The sequence below is a fragment of the Pleuronectes platessa genome, chromosome 4 (genome assembly GCF_947347685.1).
Source record: "Pleuronectes platessa chromosome 4, fPlePla1.1, whole genome shotgun sequence".
Taxonomy (NCBI): domain Eukaryota; kingdom Metazoa; phylum Chordata; class Actinopteri; order Pleuronectiformes; family Pleuronectidae; genus Pleuronectes; species Pleuronectes platessa.
Genome location: NC_070629.1, coordinates 16,025,917 through 16,046,276, shown reverse-complemented (window position 1 = coordinate 16,046,276; position 20,360 = coordinate 16,025,917). Strand labels below are relative to the sequence as shown.

Sequence of the window (20,360 nt, the reverse complement as noted above, 5' to 3'; positions counted from 1 at the left end):
CTGGATTTAACCTCTCACCTTATAGCTGCTCACCACACTGTATGTATTTACTGAGCTGGTGTATACATAGGATCTTATGCACGGGGAGGCCCAGGACAGGGAGAGTGTTTCTATAGACGCGGTGACATTAGCCCCTGGTCTATACTGTAATGTTGAAGTGGGTTGTTCATACTGTTTAGTATTGTTATGCATATTTGTTTCCATCGGCTCATATGAGTTTAATATTAGTATTTACTGCTCACGTTAATTATTGTGTGTTAATTCCAATAAAAAGGCTAGAGAGGGAGAGAGAGCGCACCACACTCACACAACTATTAAGGGCTTTCAAGAAAAGTATACAACAATCAGAATGTTTTTGCTGCTCCGCTGTCGCAAGAAATTGTTTTGAAACTAAAAAATTTGTAATATTTTTGAACCACTGTGATTTGTACAAACTTTCAGAAAGAAAACTTTTTTCTTTTTTTGCCATTTCAGTATTTTGATGTTTGACATGGATTTTATTAAAATTGTTAATCTTTTGAACTTGTCATGTGTGAGTTAGTTATTTGTTCCATTTACTGTTACTCCATTTAAAAATACACTGACAGACAATAGGTTTCTAAAAACAGGAAGAAGGATGCAGCTTCTGTTTGTCTTCTGAGTTTGTAAAAAGCAAGAATAGATAGTTTAATACAAAGTGAGTCAACACTTTAAATAGACAAAATGCTAGTTACCGATAGATGATGTAGCACTATATCTGAAAACATGGGAAGTGGTTTATGGTAAAAGAATAACTTCTAAATACAAAAATGGGTGATACTGAAATAGATCTGGAAAAACAAGACACCATGATTTTAGTTGCCTGGTGAAATTGCCTTTAACATCTAGATTCACTTTACACTTTTATTCAATTTATTTTCTATTTATTTTATTCAGGCGTTTTTTAGGATGACCTCATACTGCTCACCATGAACATATAATCTGATTGTATTATTATGCAAGAGGTTTGTTTTTGGGTTGACAGCTGAAACAATGACATGTAACTCAGTTTATAAAATGAAAGAAAAAATATTCACTGATAGTTCTGCATGGAAAAAACATCGGAATCTAATTAACATTAGAAACAAATGCATAAATTCTCTTCGTTCCACAACATCAGTTTTTGTTCCACAGGGTGAATGCAACGCTCACACTTTGATGTTCATTTGATGCAATCGTGCCACCTAGTGGACAAAACAAAATATGCACAACTTTACTAGGTGAAACATAAATGAAACGTTATTGCAGTCTCATGGAGATTTATGCCTTAGATGTGCCATGTGGGTCTTTTCTAGTTTTAATTAAAACTGTTATGGTACCACTTATAGTGTTTTACAAATGTCTACCCACGAATAACTCATGTTCTTTGTTCCCCCGATGAACATTAAACTGAACAAAACGTATAACATGCAAACAGGGATAATAGATATTTAATGTTTCAAAGCCACAAAGCAACACCATGTTTTTTTTCTTCATCTTTCACTGTTCATGATAAACATTCCCATGAAACTCAAAGCTCAGCCATTATCTCATTACATTTCATAATAAAAACTATCCCCTGTGTTTGTCCTTTCACAAACATATCTCCTTGTATTTGTCTTTTTATGCTTTCTCATAACTTTGGTTGAGATAAATGGAGTAAGATCCCTCAACACATGCATCATAGAGATCAACACACTGTGAGCTGAGACTTTAAATACAGTGGATCTGGTGAGGGATCACAGAAAGCCACAGATGAATGGGAAGTGATGCCATGGTGATGGTTAGTGATGTGGCAGATGATGGGTAACTTTTGGAAAGTGACGAGGGAAGGTGGCGGTTGCGGGCAGAGGGATATTTACATCCAATACGCCTTATTGACTTGTGTGTGTGTCTCAACTAGTATACAATTAACGTTGCCTTCCATCAAACTCTGAGTTCACCCGCTTTTCTTTCACTCTCTAGTAAATTCACTGGTGTGCGTTCGTAGCAGTGACCTACAGCGTCTTCCATGGTCACAAGCTTTGGGTTGGAACACTGATTACAGACCTTTGCGCTGCGTCAGCTGTATGATCCGTGGGCTGTGTTTCAGATTTCCCACCGTCCTTGCCCCTGCTCTCGCACCGCAGCCTCGTAGAACACAACATGAGTCACGTGCTGACATCACCACATCTGGCTCTCATTTCCCAGGGCTCCCTCAGGAGCAGATAAGAGGGACTGAATATGAGGCCGAACGCCTAAACACTGTCCACCAGTTGGTACAATGGGAAAGTGTCGGGGCTTTTTATGGACCATGAATCCTGCCTCTTGCTGAGGTATTGAGGTAAACAAATGAGGAGTGGGAGGATGATTTGAAATGCTTTTATAACTTCATCAAGCCTGGGACAGCATTTTTTTATTGCTCGCAAGATGAGCTGATAGTATTTTCACTGCCGCAAACAACAACAAATTCACACACACACACAGACAGACCGGCTCATGCCATGGTTATTTTATAATGAATTGGACCGACTAGAATTACAAAGAAAGGTCCACGGGTTGAGGAGTGACGGCGCATTCCATTGGGCACTTCACCCTCCTCCGAGCTTGCCTCATCAACATGTTGTCGGTCCAGACCTCCCCAAGGCCTGTTGCATAAACAAAACTGTCTGCCCCCCCAACACAAACACACACACACACACACACACACACACACACACACACACACACACACACACACACACACACACTCACACACACACACAACTCTAAATCAGGGCCTCTCAAAGCAAAGTTTATGAGTAGTCTATTATCCTGACACCATGGTCTAATTTAAGGGGTAACTTTATCTAGGAAAGCAGACGAGGACTCTTTTTATTTCTGCATTACTCTGCCATTTGTTTATGTCAAGCAATAATTCACAGGAGCAAAGCGGCCCCCAAAACTATGAGAGATCAAACGCTCAGCTTCGAGCAATACTAACAAAGTGAGGAGAAAAAGCTGTGTCCATTTGGAAAGATCCTGTTTTTCAGTGCTTCTGTTTATGTTTACAAAAGTGAAAAATCGCACACAGCACAAGCAGGCTCACAGACTCACACAATGCTCATGCACATGCTGAGGCTGAAGTAGGGTTGTTGTGAGGCTGCATATCTGAGCAGTGACCTCACCTTGAAGCCTGGTGAAAAAGATTTACTGTGTGTTGACCCCTCTCACTCTCTCTGTTTGTCTCTCTCTCTCACACACACACACACACACACACACACACACACACACACACACACACACACACACACACACACACACACTCACACACAAACAATCCCAGACTCAGACTAATGGTATGTTTGACCATGACACGCACATGTGCCCTCTCTGTGTTTTGTTTCTCTGTCGGCTCCAGCTGTTGGTATGTTTGTGGGTCCTTCTGTCTGTTGAATGTTTGAACACCGCTGGCGTATCACTTGAGTCTAACTTCCAATGAGTCACATCATCGTCACGAGAGAGCCTCCCCAGCATCTGCCTCATTTTCTACCTCCAGTAATAACATCACTCCTCCACGAGCCTCACTAAGTATTACAACGACAGGAGGAGGAGGCAGTGGTGTCGTCAAGCTGCCATCCAGTACACAGGACTGAAAGAGATTTACTTAGGTGTGCTTGTGAATTTATAAGACACTGAAGACACACTTTGAGTGTTCAGAGAAGATAATATCATCTTAGCTAAAATGCGACATTGCAAACATGGAGTTTTCTCTTCTGTTTCAAGCTTAACACAAAAAATCTGGCGCAAAACAGATTTCATTTTTACCTCAGACATCAGGGTTATGTTTTAATCTGTGTTTGTTCGTCTGATAGTCAGCAAAATGACACAAAAACTATGTCACAGATATACAACAAACTTAGAGGAAGGATGTGATGTGGATCAGGAAGGAACTCATTACATTTTTGATGCGAATCCAGATCAGGTATTGGGCGGATTTTCATCTTGTTTGTTGATTTGTTGCAGAAAAGCTCCTGGATCTTGATAACAAAAACATATTTGAGTGTGCTAAATTGGTTTCAGAACCGAATAGATATTGGGATTTAGTCAATTCGAATGTGGTGTTATTTGGGCCGTGTTGGGTTTTGGTGGAGGTATGTGCTCTCTGAGTGCCATTCTCGTTTTTTAAAGTCATCCACTTGGACAAAAAACAGGAATGAAGGTCGGCCTGAGGCTTAAAATCGTCTTTAAACGATTCAACTTCAACCGTCCCTAAATCAAATGGAACTTTAAAGGGTTGGACACATTCCAGCAGGTCATAGTGTGAAACAGTAAATTCACCAGACACGGGGATAACGCCATGGGAAGGCTATATTTACGGCTACTTGAGCAGGAGATTTCAGCTGTTCTTACACACGCGAAATATGACAGCACATACCCACACATAATGATACACGGTAGGTCCTGGCTTCTCTGAGAGGAGCAAAGGGAGCATATGATTAGTGAAGTGTAAGGACAGAGGATAACGATCAAGGTTTGACCCCTCGAACTCAAACTGACCTTTTAACAAAGCCCATAAGGTCTCGGCACATAAAACCGTCACGCAAGCCTTGATTCCCCCGAACAAACCAAGATTTGTACAAAATCCACGTCAACAAGGCAATGTTTTGTTTCGAGGAAAACCTTTATTTTGTCAAATCAGAGGGTTTTGCCTTGTATGTTGATAAGATGCTACTAAAATGGGGAACAGTCACAAGGACCCCGATGAGTCCAAGGAGTCAAAGAGATATGTTGATGAAAGGACTCTGAATTGAAGAGTTCTCCAAGAGGATGTTGCCTGTGACCGGACCAGTCAACACTCTGTCACCCACACTCTCTTAGATTAGTCTACGGCAGGAAGGCAGGAAGCAGAACAATTAGAGAAGTAAATGAAGAGAAAATCCCCATCAACACACACACACACACACACACACACACACACACACACACACACACACACACACACAAAGGTCCAAAATCCCCACTGGACATACAATCATCCCCACATTTAGACCCCATCTTCAACAAACTGCTGCCGCACCCCAGCAGAGGAAATGCCTAAGTCCCCTGAAGTGGAGCATAACAGCTCGGCCGTTCACATCCACAGCGAGTGGGGCTGGGAGGCTGGGAGGGCAGGAGAGCCTCTAATAGCAGGAAGTAGTAAGAATAATAGCGGCATGAGGATGTCATGGCCCCCTGTCCCTGTGGCATGCAAGGTCTGGGCCAGAACAACGTCAGAGTCTGTGCTTCATGCTTTTCTTACACAAATAATGCAACATGTCTCACACAGCTTACAGTCAGGGTTGAACACGTGGATATTTTAGGGAGAAATGACCTTTCCACGCAAGAAGAGTTTGTGTGACTGTTTCTTCCACCAACTAGAATGGTACTTATGCCTATACCTCCACCGAGGCACAACTGTCCCCTTACTTTTAATCAAGCTGCACCAAAGATTCCTGGATCTTCACCAAAATGATTCCCTGACTCATAAAGCACTTCCTTCCGCCAAGTTTCCATGGACATCCAAGCGAAACAGTTAGAAACCAACCAACATACAAACAGACAGGGGGTGAAAACATAACCTCCTTGGTGGAGGTAATTGGACATTTTTGAACTCTCACTTCCTGTTTTTATTTTGTTTGTCACTCATTCTGTTCATGGAATCCAGCTTCACTTCCTCCCATTGTTGCGTTTCCTTCCACTGCACTCACCTGCACCTTGTCACCAGTCACCCAGTGTATGCACCTGCTCACACCACACCTCCCACTAGATTGTCTCTGTCCTTCAAATGGATCTCATGACCATCACCTGGTTTTGTGTGCAGGACTATATGCTATGTAGGTTTTGCTTCCTTGTTGAGTTTATTTGACTTTGCTTGTTTGGATTTTTTCATTTCTTTTCATGTGGATCCTTTTAACCTTTGCATCTCCGACTACCTTCCTGTGTATGACCTCTGCCTGCATTCAAACCGAGACTGTTGATCAGAATTCATGAGATTTGCCTGATTCCTTCAAGTGATTCTCTGTTTCTTTCAAATCAGTAGAGAACATACCTCCGCCCAGGCCCAACAGTTCCCTTCAGTTCAATCACGCTGGGCCAAATTTCACACACTCATAGAAACCAGCTCACAAAATGTGTCAAGATTCTTTTCATCAGAATCAATGAATTATTCCCTGAAAATGGTTCCAAACCAAAATGTGAAACTTTCTTTTCCAAAGTTTCGTGGAAATCCATCCAATATTTTTTACGTTATCTTGCTCACAAACAAACAAAAAGTGGTGGATGTAATTAGACATTTTTGAAACACTGGATATCTTTTTTCGTTACAATAGCTTGCTCTTCTCTTAATCCTGAGAGTGTTAAATGATGTAAGAAACTGCTTTGTACTAAGAGCAAATTAATTAGCCTTTTATTAATTATTAATAATAAATCTGGCATTATCGTAAAAAACAGCTTCAACCCTAACAATAAGAAATGAACCCAAAGGCGATGAATACAGAGATGAAGATGGAAACTCTTTAGGCTTCAATGTGAGGGGTTATTCTTATGTGATTGTGTCAGGTGACTGTGTCAATCCAGATTTCACCAAAGGATTACTCAGCTACAGCGAACCTTTTCCACACCTCATTTTCTTTTAGCAGCGAGGAGACTGGTATTTGGAAACAATGATCTGAAATCAGATTTTGCGCAGCGTCAAATCCAGCCTGAACCTGGCACATGTGAAAATAAAAACCTGTGACTTTTATCGTCTACATCTGTCCCGGATTATCTGAGAGGGGCTGCTAAGTAAATTACAGAGCTCAGGAACATTCCCATAATCCAAGATCTTAAACCCCCGTGCCACTGACTCACAAATACCAATGCATGAGTGTGTGTGCGTGTCTGGGGGGCAGTTTGTTCAGAGTTCACAGCCTGTGCATCAATGCATGGCAGTTTCTTGTGTGTGAGCGTGCTGGTGTGGTCAGTCTGAGTGTGTGTGTGTCACTGTTGGACAGCCATTGAACAGACCCCCAGCTGTTCTTCAGCACTGAAGCAGCCTCCCCTGCTCCCTCTTTTCTGTGAAGCCTGCTTCGGACTCAGTTCCCATGAAATTGGCCCTTCTTTGGCTGCCCAAACTGTAAATGGCTTCTCTGGAGTTTGCCAGGGGTCAGTGGGGCCAATTCAAAGACAAATAGAGACAAAGGAGAGACTGACAGCTCCGGATCCTATCGACCCTTTATATCACATCAGCAATTCATATTCTGCATTCTGCCTCAAAAGAACAATTACAATTACACATATAAATAGTATTATACTAAAATAATTAACTCTATTGGATTGATCCTGGCTATTAATCCTTGGTAAGGGTTACTAGGCTATTTGAAGATAACATGGATGCAGAGTCAAAATTCTGAGATTAAAGTTGATAAAAGTAAAGCAAAATTATGAGAAGTGAGCAAAATCATGTGATGAAAAGTTGAAATTAAGACATAGTACTTAATTATGACATTTAAACCTGAGATTTTCTTTGTAGATCCTGGGTCATTATATACTAAGTCTTTTTCTTATGAGCTAAATAGCCAAAACCATAATTTTTTAGAGACTATGACGTTTGAGTTGTTAAGTCATTATTCTAGTTTGTAAGTCTTTATTTTAGTTACGTCATTATATGAGAAACATTTGTATTTGAAGTGGCAGAAATGAGCTTCTGTGAATAACAGAACAATGAGGATGCTTGAGACTCATTTTTACGACTCTCTGCTGCACGTGTTGCTTTAGTGGCTGCATTGCACTTTTCCTCCGAGTCACCCAGCAGCTTAGTGAAGTCATTACGCTTTCCACTCTCTCAACGGGAGGTGGGGCTTTTTGCTGAAAACTTATTCTACCCCGCTGCACAAAGAGCAGTGTGCAGCAGCAGCCGCAGTCTCCTCCACGCTGTGCGTAAAGACACGCAGCCAGCGCCTGCACCACAGATCGCTCCGGTTCGGACCTAGAAAGCCCACACTGCATGAACCTGCCCTCAGCTCGCTGCAGGTTTCCTCTCGGCCGTGATAGACCCTCGCTTTTGCCGGCTGTGGCTGTTTTTTTCTTTTTCTTCCAGCAGATAGTCCGAGCCCGAACAACATCGGGACCCGTGAAGAGAGAAGCTGCGGGAGTGGTCTGGAAACTTTAGTCACGATGAGCACGCAAACGGTCAACCTTGATACCTACAGCCTGTCGCTGCTCACGGCCAAAGAGGACATCCTGAACCCCCGCTCCTCCACCAACTGGTAACGCACACGCCTGTAGTGCCTTTTAACAAACCTGCATCATCACAGTCCCTGTAGAGTATCTGAACTATTGCATTTATGATTCTGCATCCCTATAGAGTAGATTGAGTAACTTTTCATGGCGTGTTCGTGTTCTCCGTGTTGTTTCTAGTGAATGAGCCTGAACTGTTTACGCACAGCCACGGGTTCTGTGGCGTAAACCCAGGCTGGATTTTTAATCAATCCATTGAGATGTAGGGAGGTGACCAACACGCACTCGCCTTTCTACACAAGTCCTGCAGTGACAGAAATGCATGCAAACTGGTTTAGTGGCACAGGAATGTGTTGACCCTCCTCTCCTCTTCTCGGAGAGCTGATGTGAGTGCGCGCACCAGGCGGCTGGTGTGGCTCAGGGTGCAACACCTGGCCGGCGGCCCGCTCTCCTCACCCCGGGCCCTGAGCTCCATGACTTTGCTTTTCTCCCCCCCACACCCACACCCACCTCAGGAGCTGCGAGGCGTCCTTCTTTGTGCCAAGGATCATGTTTCTGCTGGTGTGCTGATCTCTGACAGGGGTTGTCTTTCAGGGAGAGGCTCGTTAACGTGACAGACTGCCTGCACGAGTGCCATTAACCAATAATAGGCTACCAATCAACTAATGCTGAGCAGGGACGTTGTGAATAAAGGTAATTTAGGAACAAAGTATTGAAGAGCAGCCACAAAGAGGGGTCTGCATGAACATAGCAGCATTTAGAGCATCAACGCAACTGTTTTACCATATATAAACAATATGGCCAAAAATTTTATCAAGATCTAAATGTTTATATCAGTCGATATTGTTAATCATCATGATAAATTATGTTTTCTTTTCAGTTTAAAGACTGAGTTTTGCTCCTGAGTGAAGGTTGTAGTTTAAAACTTTTTGGAAATGAACAGACAACGACAACAACACTTATAAACAAATCTGAGGCAGATCAATGTGTTTTACCATAATGTGCTAACACAATGCACAATATCAATATATATTGAGATTTTATTTCTGATAGACGAACATTATAGTGCGATAATTATTGATAATGTTTTATCGCCCTACGTTACGACATGATGACTCTAACAGATAGGAAGCAGAACTTTTATTTAATGTATTCCTGAGCACCTGAAATGTCTTGTTCTGTCCCATGTATGGCGTGTCTGTCACTATGGTGCCCAATCCTTCCTCTCCAAACAAACTTAGTCTGCTCGTCTCATTCCCATTCTCCTCCTTTTAATACTGTGTGTGTGTGTGTTGTGTGTGTGTGTGTGTGTGTGTGTGTGTGTGTGTGTGTGTGTGTGTGTGTGTGTGTGTGTGTGTGTGTGTGTGTGTGTGTGTGGTAATGTAATCTGCAGCTACAGACGCATGTTGTCACTAGTTATTCCAAAGTAGAGCTAGACACACACTGTGACCCCCTCTCTATATCCACTCACTTTGAAGGTGAAGCTATAGTTCATAGAAGTAATGACAAGACCCAACCACCCCCCCCCCCCCCCCCATGTGTGATCATGAGCAAGTAAATGACTGATTCTCTCCATCTCTGTTTCATCTCCCTCTCGACCACATGGTTCTTCCTGCCCACTTTTCTTCTCATGACGCCATGCCGACTTGAGGAAATGAGAGTCAGAACGCCATGTGTTAACCTCGACAAGCTGAAATATGCCTTCTTCACGACTCGGGCTGGAAAGAAGTTCCCCCTTCTCCAGGCAGAACACGTTCATTTAGTTTCCACTCTTTCTTGCATTTGGAAAAAATATGTCTCAAAGTTTCCATGTTCAGTATCACTACAGAGCTTTTTTGTACCATGGCAACACCGCCATAACTTCACTGATCCGGCAGTTCCTCATTCGAGAGGGTGTCGGTGAACAACAGATCCGGATTGTGCCTCTGCCAACCCTCTACCCCAAATCTGTCTCTCACCCACACACACACTCACACACACTCACAGATCCCAGCATTCATTAAGCCCACTTTAAAAGGCTAAATAACTCTGTTGGGGTTGAAATGGAGGGGTGTGGGGGGGACACGATGATGTCATGATTCCCACTCCCAGACCAGCGAGACAGACACCCACCATGTGTGCGAGTGTGTGTGTGTGTGTGTAAGTGTCTGTGTTCGTGCGTTAAAGGGATTTTATTTCCATGCGTGTCGAGTTTGCATGTGAATATATTTGTGGCTGGATGTGTGTGCACATCTAGCAGAGAACACTCAAGTGAGTCGGCGAGGGCTGAGAAGTTTACTTTGGAGCTTGTGTTGTTGAACGATCCCGCCCCCCCCACTGCATGGCCTTGAGGTCCCTGCATGTATTATCTAATGACCTTGTGTCCTGAATGGGAAGCAGACCCTTTGTGGGTGCGACTCTAAAGAAAAGAGGAGCAATTTCAATGCGTCCTTCATTCAGACCCCTCTGCTCAGCTCGCAGCCTTGGAGGTCTCTCCTCAGTCTCCCAGACCACTGAGGAGAGGACTACAGAGTGTCTCTCGCTCGTAGGCTGGAACCCTGCTCCGTCCGCATGTGTTTTGTGTTTGTGTGTGCTCTGACAAACAGAAAGAAAGAGAAACAATCCAAATGCATGTTCCCAAGGACACTGTCCAATTCTCGGAGCAGGAAATGCTTCTAATTCTTAGCAGCAGGAAATCATGATTTATGTCCAGTTTAAACCAAAAATAAACGACTCAAACACACACCGTTGCTTATGTGGCCGTGCATAAAGAAGCTACTGTAGACTGACAGTTTTAGTTGTGGACGCAAACGTAAAAGAACACCTTGTTCCTGACAATTCAACAAACTGCCTCTGTCAGTGGTTTGCTCTGCACATTTTACACATTCGCAGCCCAGTCAGTGAGACAGTTTAAACGAGAATAATTTTTCCAAACCAGCACGTATTCCCAGAAGTGTCTCCCTGCCAAATATCTCATAGATTGTAGCAGCACCAGCTCAGCCGAACTGGTAAAGAAGAGCGGTTGAAGAAATCAGCTCAGTAAAATGTTTACAGCATTGTTTTAAGTCTGGCTAAGTATATCACAAGGGAAGCCCTGCTGAGCCGTGGAACAGTTTGACCTCTTTCCATCACAATTGGGTGTGGACTGCATTTAGACATCTGTGAGCCTCGGTGACTTTGAACACACCTTCTTTAAAGACGTCCCTCTTGAAGTCCACACTTTGATACTGTGCACAGCGCTGGTGTTAAGTCAGTACAGACAGTGACACATTGAGTAAATATCAGATTTCATTGTTTCAGCAGTGTGATTCTGTTTAGATAAAGTACTAAGGGGGCGATCCATCTTGTCCTCGTTCATTCTGGGTTTATAGTCTAGTTCAAAATAATACAGCGTATTAGGGCCACTGAAAAGGGAAAAACGGATTTCTGACAATAAGTTCATAATATTAGGAGAATAAAGTTGTAATATTACAAGAAAAATTTATAATATTGCAATAATAAAGCCTTCATTTTAGTCAGTTTAGAGGGGGAATATCAGGAGATCAGCCTCATGCTTTTAAGGTTACTATCCTATTGTAATAGAACCGATTGACAGACACATACAATGTTGAATTCCTGTTTTTTTAGTATGCCGGGTATTGCTTTACCAGGTAGAAACAGTTCCTCAATGAAATATTTACGAGAAGTTAAGAAGAACTTACTGTCTCACGTTGTAAAGCCTTTAGCAGAAGTGTAGCTGGGTTCTGTCACCAAACGGTAACCTCTAGAAACACCTATTTTAAGGCCTCCACTTTATTTCAGTAACAACTTTGTAAATCGTGCTAAAGATCTTCCTCTTCTTCATTTGAACATGTTATTTAACCTGCTTGGTTTTATTTATAGCTTTATTCATCTTATCATGTGATTTTGGCAGTATGCCTGAAACTTTGATAAATCTTAAATTACAACAACACAAAACCCTCTCCTCTTCAACCTATTGTTGATGATAAATGGAGGAACCTTTTTTTTCAGCTTTTATTTGAGCCTGTGGTGTTTGTGTTGCTGCTATTTGCCAAAAGTTCCTCCGGCTCATGCATGATTAACTGAGGTCCAAAGAGCTCCTGTGTATAAAGTTACCTGCTGGATGGAATAAACCTGTGGGTGTGGGGGAGAGGCGGTAACATGCAGGACTGCCAGTGTGTGTGTGCGTGTGTGGATGCACATCACTGAGTGCCACTGCTTGTGTTTACTGTAGGTGTACAGTGTTTCTTAAATCCACTGGGAGATTCTGTGGAAGTGCAGTAAATCAGTCATCTTGTTAGCAAACATAAACAGCCATTATCATCAGGCTCTTATCAAGAAGTTACCCCGACCTGAACTTCCTAACACAAGTTCTGCTTTTTGTTCAGTTCCTTAAAGACTCACCTGTCCAAAAAAAGAGACCCAACCGCATTAATGCCGGTTGCCAACACACGAGCTGTTGTGTAATCCTCATCTAGTTTGGTGTAAGGGCTGCTGCAGTTTTCTGCGTTGAAACGAAACCTACTGATCACCTGACTCCTGACTTCCACAGAAGGAAAACAAGCCGTCTGGTCCGCTTCCTCCGGCCGGTCAGGATAAGGCTTCAAAGGCCACACACAGCGTTGTGATCAGGCGGAGCGAGAGGAGGACGTTTGATCGATCCCTGATATAAATAGCCAGATACTGCAAGTGGGAAGTCAGCAGACCAAACACATAGATTATTAACTCTTTCTAGAGTTGTGAGGACACAATACATTGCCTAAACCTAAATGTACACTAAACTGAACAATCTCAATGAAATGCTGAAGTGTAAACCTAATCCATACCCTGTCCTAAATCTAATTCTATAAACTGAACTCCTGACATATTCCTGAGATTATCCAGAGGTGCCTTACGTGAGAACCCAAATGTCTGAGTCAGTTGCTCCAGAAATCCTCTGGAATCCCTGCCAGCCGCCAGTAAAATGACTGGCAAGTGTCCAAATGAGCCCATGTGAGAACACAACAGGAAGATTCTGCTGAATTTACAGCAAGCGAGTGGGTGTGTTGATGACTTTTTTTTTGTGGGCCAATGCCAGTGTGGATGTGCCACAATCAAAAACACTGTACTTTCTGCAGTAGAATTGATATGATTCGTCCTGCCTCCGGCATGCTGCACCCAGATGCCACCCCTCACCTGACTGAAAAGGCATTTGTATGTTGTGAACTCGTCTGACCTGGACAATCTCCTGCTGTGTTGTCTGAAAATGGCTTTTTTTTGTTGGTGTACAACAGAACATATGCACTGTTTTGGGTAGAGTAGTATTTGGGTCATAGAACTTCTCCTGGTGTGGCATCGAGACGAATGTTAAGCATGCAGTTGCCCCATCCGATGACACAGCCATACTGCTTTCTGGTTATATAAAGTTGTTTTTTTTCTAGAGCTTTTGCACAACACCAACCTGACCACAGCAGCATGTGGGTTGGTGCCTCCTGTAAAACTACCCTCAGCTGAGTTTTCTTGTGTGGGCAAGTCTGTGGGTGGCATGTTGGGAGATAATGACAATAATGGCTGTTATAAGCATCCCTGTTTAGTGAACTCAGAGAATGATTCAAGCAGTAATCAAACAACTGTTTACTACTCTTAAACACTATTTAGATTCAAGACAAACCTGTAAGATAATTGTGGGTCTGAAAAAGAGAAGGTTGCACTTTATGTGTGTATGCTATTATGTGTGTGTGTGTGTGTGTGTGCCTCTCGTGACTTTTTTCCTTAGCATGGAAACTGTTGGGTGCAAGACCACAAATTGACACAGTGTTGAAGTGTGACTGGTAATTGCCCTGTAGACGGTTGGTAATTAATGTTTCATGACTTGGTGGCACCATAGGGCTGTTACACGTCTTGGTGTCAGTTTTCTATTGGACAAAAAAAGACTTAAAAATTATCAACACAAAACAGTTGAGACATTTTTATCCAGCAGGTGCAGCATCTGTTTGATGTAGTGAGTATTTTGTCTGTCGTACTCTCTATCAAATCTGGAAAAAGGTTCTATTTTCAATGCCTACAGCAGCGGACGAAACATATACATTCTTGTTGTCCTTTGCAACCCAACATGAAGGCTGAGACCCTCTTTGGCCATATCTTTATGAAATGTGATGATGAAAAGTGGAAGCAGAATGGAGGGATATTGTTTGTTTAAACTAACAAATGGGCCTTGAGTGTAGCAGAGTGGTGTTTCCAAGGGTGTGTCAGAAAGCTGTCTAAAGGCTCTTTTAAAGCACATCTGAGCAACAATATATCACAGAAACAGATTCTAAAGTCAGAGCTGTTTTGCAAATATATAATATGTGAATCCAAGCTTTGGGCATTCACGTCCACTGAAACTGGTATTGTAGTATTACAGATGTGAGAGTGGCCTTTCTGTCTTAACATTGCTGCCATGCGTGGAAGTCCTGCAGCAGATGGCGAGGCAGCGTTCTCTGGTGTTGCCTCCACAAGTTTGCTCCCACAGTTGCCTCATTGCTAAAGAATGAAGAGACACGTTATGCTTTTCAGTTTTCCCTTTTCCCTCTAGTGTATTAATAGGTTTTCTGTAAATGTAGAGCTCCTCCCAGATGAACCTGAAACAACTTGTCAACAGTCTGGCCAATACTTCCAGAATTTGCATAATGTTTGGCTAGCAGCTATTCAGGAAGGCTCTCCAACAAAGTTACTTACAGCGATAGCAGGGGCCGATATTTCCTACGCATGCTGGAAGTCATTGACCCATGACAACAGAGTAGCTGGCCAATCAGAGCAGACTGGGCCTTTTGAAATGAGGTTTAAAAGAGATGCAGCAGCAATTGGGTGTCTGAGGACAGTGATGTGTTTTCTGAACATTGGAGCATGTAAAGCTTTTCAAGTCATAACTCAAATCCAAATTATGAACCTGACATTGTGCTTCATACCTCTCCTTTAGACTTAGATTGCCGTCAAACTTGTTATTGGAGAGATGAAGTGTCTTGCTTCAGCTTGTTTTCAGAACTCAATGAGGGCCCGTAGCTCAGGTCTGCTGAACATGAATGAATGTTGTGAATCCAACATCTCGTCGTGTTGTGACCCATTTATTAGGTGAGCGTGCCGAGCAGAGTACCAGCCCCAAATCAGCTCTCTTTGCCTTTAAATACAGTTAGGAGACTATCAGACATATGCAATCAGACCTTTATACATAAAAAACTTGCATTGACACATTCAAATACACACACACACACATAAACACGACACTGGGCCAATTCAATAAGGATGCTCCCTTTCTCATTCTCACAGCTGTCCCGTCTCTATGAGGTGTCATCAGCTGTGTTTGCCAAGTTGCTTAAGCAGTTGTTCCCACTTCACCATGGCTACCAAGCGCATCACCACATAAAATCATGACATTTTTAAGGTCAACTATTACCATCTCGCTGCAAAGTCACACTTGGTATTGGGCTGGAACCTCCACTTCCTTTTCTCCTGTCTTGTTTGCTCACTTACAGGTGGTAGTATTGGGTTGTGGGTGGTTGAGGAGAGTCGGGGGGGGGCCTCCGTTGTCCTGGCGGCCCTGGGAAAGCTAGGTTGTTTGTTAAGAGCAACTGAATGGGACGTGGGGGAGAAGAGTGGAGAAGCACTGATGAGGCTGGGAAAGGGTTGCAAATGAATGGGGATGAGGACACTTGGTAAGAAATATGGAGGGTTAAGGACATGAGAAAGGACAACGTGTGAGAGGAAAGAGGAAACATTCGAGAGCAGAAGAAGAAAACGATTGAAGCTGGGCAACGTGGTGCGATGGAGAAAGGGAAAGATTGGGGGACAGGTGGGGGGGTGAAGAGGAACTAGAAAAGGATCAAAGCATCAAGGGAAGATGGGCCAAATGGGATGTAGGTGGATATGTGATACTTGAGACTTTGTTTTGTTTAACAGAAGGAAATGGTTGAAGATAAGATGCCATCTTGTGTTTAGAGGGATCACATAATAAGGGAGGAAATTTCTGTGTGTGCGTGTGTGTGTGTGTTTGCATGTGTGCGCGTGTGTGTGCGTAGCAGTGTGGGACAGCATATGCAGGAAATGCCAGAGTGATCCCAGTGGACAGCGATTTTAGGAGGTTTATCATCCCTCATTCCTCTCCTCTCCTCTGAACAATCCATAAACCTCCCTGTCATAACAATTTACCCCATAGAGACACGACAGTAATGCCTGTAATACCTCCACCAGGACACTTGCCCCCAATAACCACATACTCTTCTGCCCCCTTGGAAACCTCCTATACAATCTCTGCTGTTTCCCATTGTGTGTCTTTGTTAGATGTGTCCCTCTTAGCCTGCCCATTTTGTATCTACATCCCCTGGTGCTTTTCATCGTTTTGCCCAGTGTGAACTCTTATCTTTCAGCGGCTTGAATATATCCCTTCGTCTCCATGTGCCCCCCCCCCCCCCCCCCCCAACACACAAAACACCCCCTTCTTCTATTAAACTTTGCTTCTATCACGCCTGTTTTTGCACTAAGCCCTTTAGCCCTTTTCCTCACCAGTGTGAGAACGGAACCATGTGACACTTCCACACAATTTCAGGTTTTAACGCATTCAGTCATAAAACACAATCTTTTATCATTGGTTAATTTGCACAGGTCTCAATATTTAAAAGTAAACGCACAATGTGGATCTAGATGGATCTCACAGTGTAATGACTGAGTTTTACCTTGAAGTGCAAATCTACCTTAGGTCCTCTCGGTTATCAGCGTTGACATCCAGCATGTAACGCACACACCGACACACAGACACACACCCACACCCACACACAGACACACACACACACACACACACACACACACACACACACACACACACACCAGAAAAGGTCTAGACTGCTTCCTCCCACTGAATAATGTCACAAAGCTACAAGAGGAATGAGACCACGTTACTGTGAATCTCTTTAAAACAGTAAAGCTGGGCTCAGCCTACAGGAATTCCAGGCCAATTTAACCCTGATTCTGTGCCCCAGAGAATCTGAGGAGAAATCTGGAGCCTTGGTTGGTACTGACCAGATCCGACTGTCTGGTAGTGGGAGGGTTTGCGGAGCCATTCATATTGATATATTAGTTCAGGATGATTACATCAGTACTCTCCGAGAAGAACCACAACAGCCAATGAGACCGGAGCAGCTGAGCGTGCTGCAGTATATAAATACTGTGTAAACTACACGATACAATACTATAGTCTCTCTATATGTATATGTATATGTAGCAAACGTAATCTAGCGTGCTACTGTTCATTGATATTATAACTGAGAGTTATGATCTCACCTGAGAACAGATACTTGTTTATTGCATCTCTCTGATAATTTTCTCATCCAGACTCTCATTTATAAGGCTTCATCCATATTGCTATGATTTCCATCATTTTTGTCTTGGCTCTGTATCTGCTTTGCTCCTTGACCATACTAACCTGCCTGAAAATACGTATAACTCATACACTGGCCATGAGCATGTCGGTGTAAACTGGGATTGCTCGAATAATAGTTTGCCTCCTCGGCATGCAAGTAGTTGTATCGTTATAAAATACAGAACTTTACTGCACAACAGCTGATCGCAAAAACAACAGTGCCAACAATGCTTGTCATTAATTATTAATAATACTTTCTGCACTGGTAAACACCCAATCAGCAAGCTGTTGTGAGTGTCATGTGTCTTTGTTTCTGACCGTCCAGACGAACACGTATTCACAGAGTTGGCAGCGCTTCTAGCCAGGCTTCTCCGTAACAGTGTTGATGCATCTTTTAGTTAAAGTCTAGTTGTCTGAGCCCAGCTTAAGACTGTCAAGACTCTCCCAGGTTTAAAAATGTGTCCTGTCACAATACGTAAATAAATTCTCACCTCAATGACACCCGCTTGTCTTTACTGATAGATAAGATTATATTACCGAAACTGAAATATGTTAGCTTTAATCCATGTGCAGCTCTACTTACACATCGGCTCATGTTATCTGCGGATTAACTCATGGCTGTAACACGAGACCAACTGTTGTCCATGTTGTCTACATCCCCTGCCTGACATTTAATCACCTGACAACGTGGTGTTCACTGCTGTGTCAGCCCCCACGTCTAAACGCTTAATGATGTGTTTTGTCCGTGTTTGTTGTAGGTGGGCTGCTTCAGGACGTTTTGACGTGATCAGCTATAAAGCAGCAGCACACTTGTTGCCTTTCTTTGTCCGTCCCCCGCTCTTTTCCATCGGCCTCAGCACAGAGAAGGCTGTTTTCTCTCACTGGGCCTTGGCAGTGATTTAATTACTTATTTGTTTAGTTTCTCATATTCTGAACTTCTCTGGCTCTGTGTTTTGCTGAGAAAAGGCCTTTTCCCTCCCTCGCCTCCTCCTTTCAACATTCCATCCGGTCTCTCCCTCTGCCCCTCACCAGCTCACAACCCCCCCCACCACTGACTGTGTGTTCCTGCTCGGTTTGTTTCATTTTTTAAAATCAGTTTTTCTTACATTTCATTTAGCTACACGTAATACTCCCTCTTATAATATTACTCTCTGTCATTTCTCCCACTATGAACCATTCTCTTCAACCCAAATAGCTTCAGCGGTCTGTACTGGTCTCCAGAGGAGTCTAATGTGTCCTCCACCCAGTTGAATAATATACTGATCAGTCAGTGTTAGTCAGAGGGTGGATTGGGACAAGTACTCCTATGGGTCAACTGCTGTAAGAGTTAAACATGATTTATCCTCTGGATGCCCACTCCTCTACTATAAAAGCAAATTATTATTTCTGTGGTGACTAAGCACAGTTTACTTTTACTTGTCCCAGTCAATGTGTTGATAAAGTAACAGACCATTATTGGCGCTACACTCATTTTTACATGAATAGCCAAAGACAACAGAAGATAGGACACAGCACCTAAGAAAATAAATAGAAGGTTGTGACATTGGACTCACATGTGATCACATTTCCACCAAGTTTCAACATCCTGCAGATTGTCAAACCTTTCACAAGTATTTGAGGCAACTAAATCTCGCAGTGTTTTTTGCATTACTTTTTCTGTGGAGTCAGTGGGGCCCTGAGAGTTTACTGGATGGTACTTTACTACTGATACAGATAGACTATGTAGTAGAAATAAGTAACCTTAACGACAAACAAGAATTCAAAGGTAATATTACTGGTTCACGTCAAACTCCTCAGCTTCGTGTTGGTCTGAGCTGTAGTAAAAGTTTTCAACACAGTTTCTTTGCGTTGCCACGGTAGTAAGATGTCTGTATTAGTCATTAGTTGAAGATCAAGTTTGTCTTAAGTCATATAAGCGTAGTGGAAAATCAAGACTGTTTAGTCTTAGTCATCTGCAGTAATAGTGATAACTTATGAATGTGAAAGGTCAACTGAACCAAGCCCTGAGAGGGTGTGCGTGTGTCCAGTAGCAGTCTGGTTGGCCCCAGTTAATGCTGTTGATTGGGACTTGGCACAGTTTGGTTATTGGATCAAGGTTTCTGCTTTAGGCACCACCATCACTTAATAACACAAATGCAGACTAACTTTACTTTTGGCACAAAAATACACTTAGAATACAAACAGACACTGTGCACTGGACTTTGAATTTATTTGTTTTTGTTTTTCTGCGCATCAGTCAGTGGCTGAAGTTATTTTGGGTTTGGGTTTTCTCCCCATGACACCTTACAAAACACCTTTTTGGCAACAGCTTAGAAACTTCTTGAGGGAATTTATTCAAATTTGACGCAAACATTCACTATTCCCTTTGACCACCAAATTATATTCAAATCATGTGTGGGTCAAAGTCACTGTGACTTCACAGAACTCTTCTTTCCCTTTGTGAATGTGCTATCTCAAGAAGGCCTTGAGAGGATCCTTTCAAATTTGGCACAAATGTTCACTTTGACCCACAGCTTAACCAATTAAATGTGGATGCTCACAGGCCAAGGTCACGTGGACCTCACAAAAACAAAATCATGCCTAGTGATCTTATCAGCACATACGCATTGTTTTCAAATGAGCAATGCATTCAGATGTAAATTTAATGTTTCCATTCAAATGATAATCAATATGACGGATGCAATGGGAAGTTGTCCTATAAAGGAACTGTCACATCCCTCATCTCCCTCACTGTCTTGTTTAATTCTTTCTGGCTCTTTATCTCCAAGTGCAAGTGTGGGATAGTTAATAAGCCCAG

At 42.8% G+C, this 20,360-nt stretch overlaps 1 protein-coding gene across 1 annotated transcript in view; it reads left to right on the top strand.

The window, feature by feature from the left end:
- The first annotated feature begins 7,864 nt into the window (after nt 1–7,864).
- The window catches only part of si:dkey-40c11.2 (drebrin-like protein), a 31,929-nt gene continuing 19,433 nt past the window's right edge, over nt 7,865–20,360 (top strand). Inside the window, exon 1 of the mRNA XM_053420930.1 lies at nt 7,865–8,243. Within this exon, the coding sequence (XP_053276905.1) occupies nt 8,152–8,243 (92 nt within the window). The 5' untranslated portion in view covers nt 7,865–8,151. The remainder of the gene's footprint in view (nt 8,244–20,360) is intronic.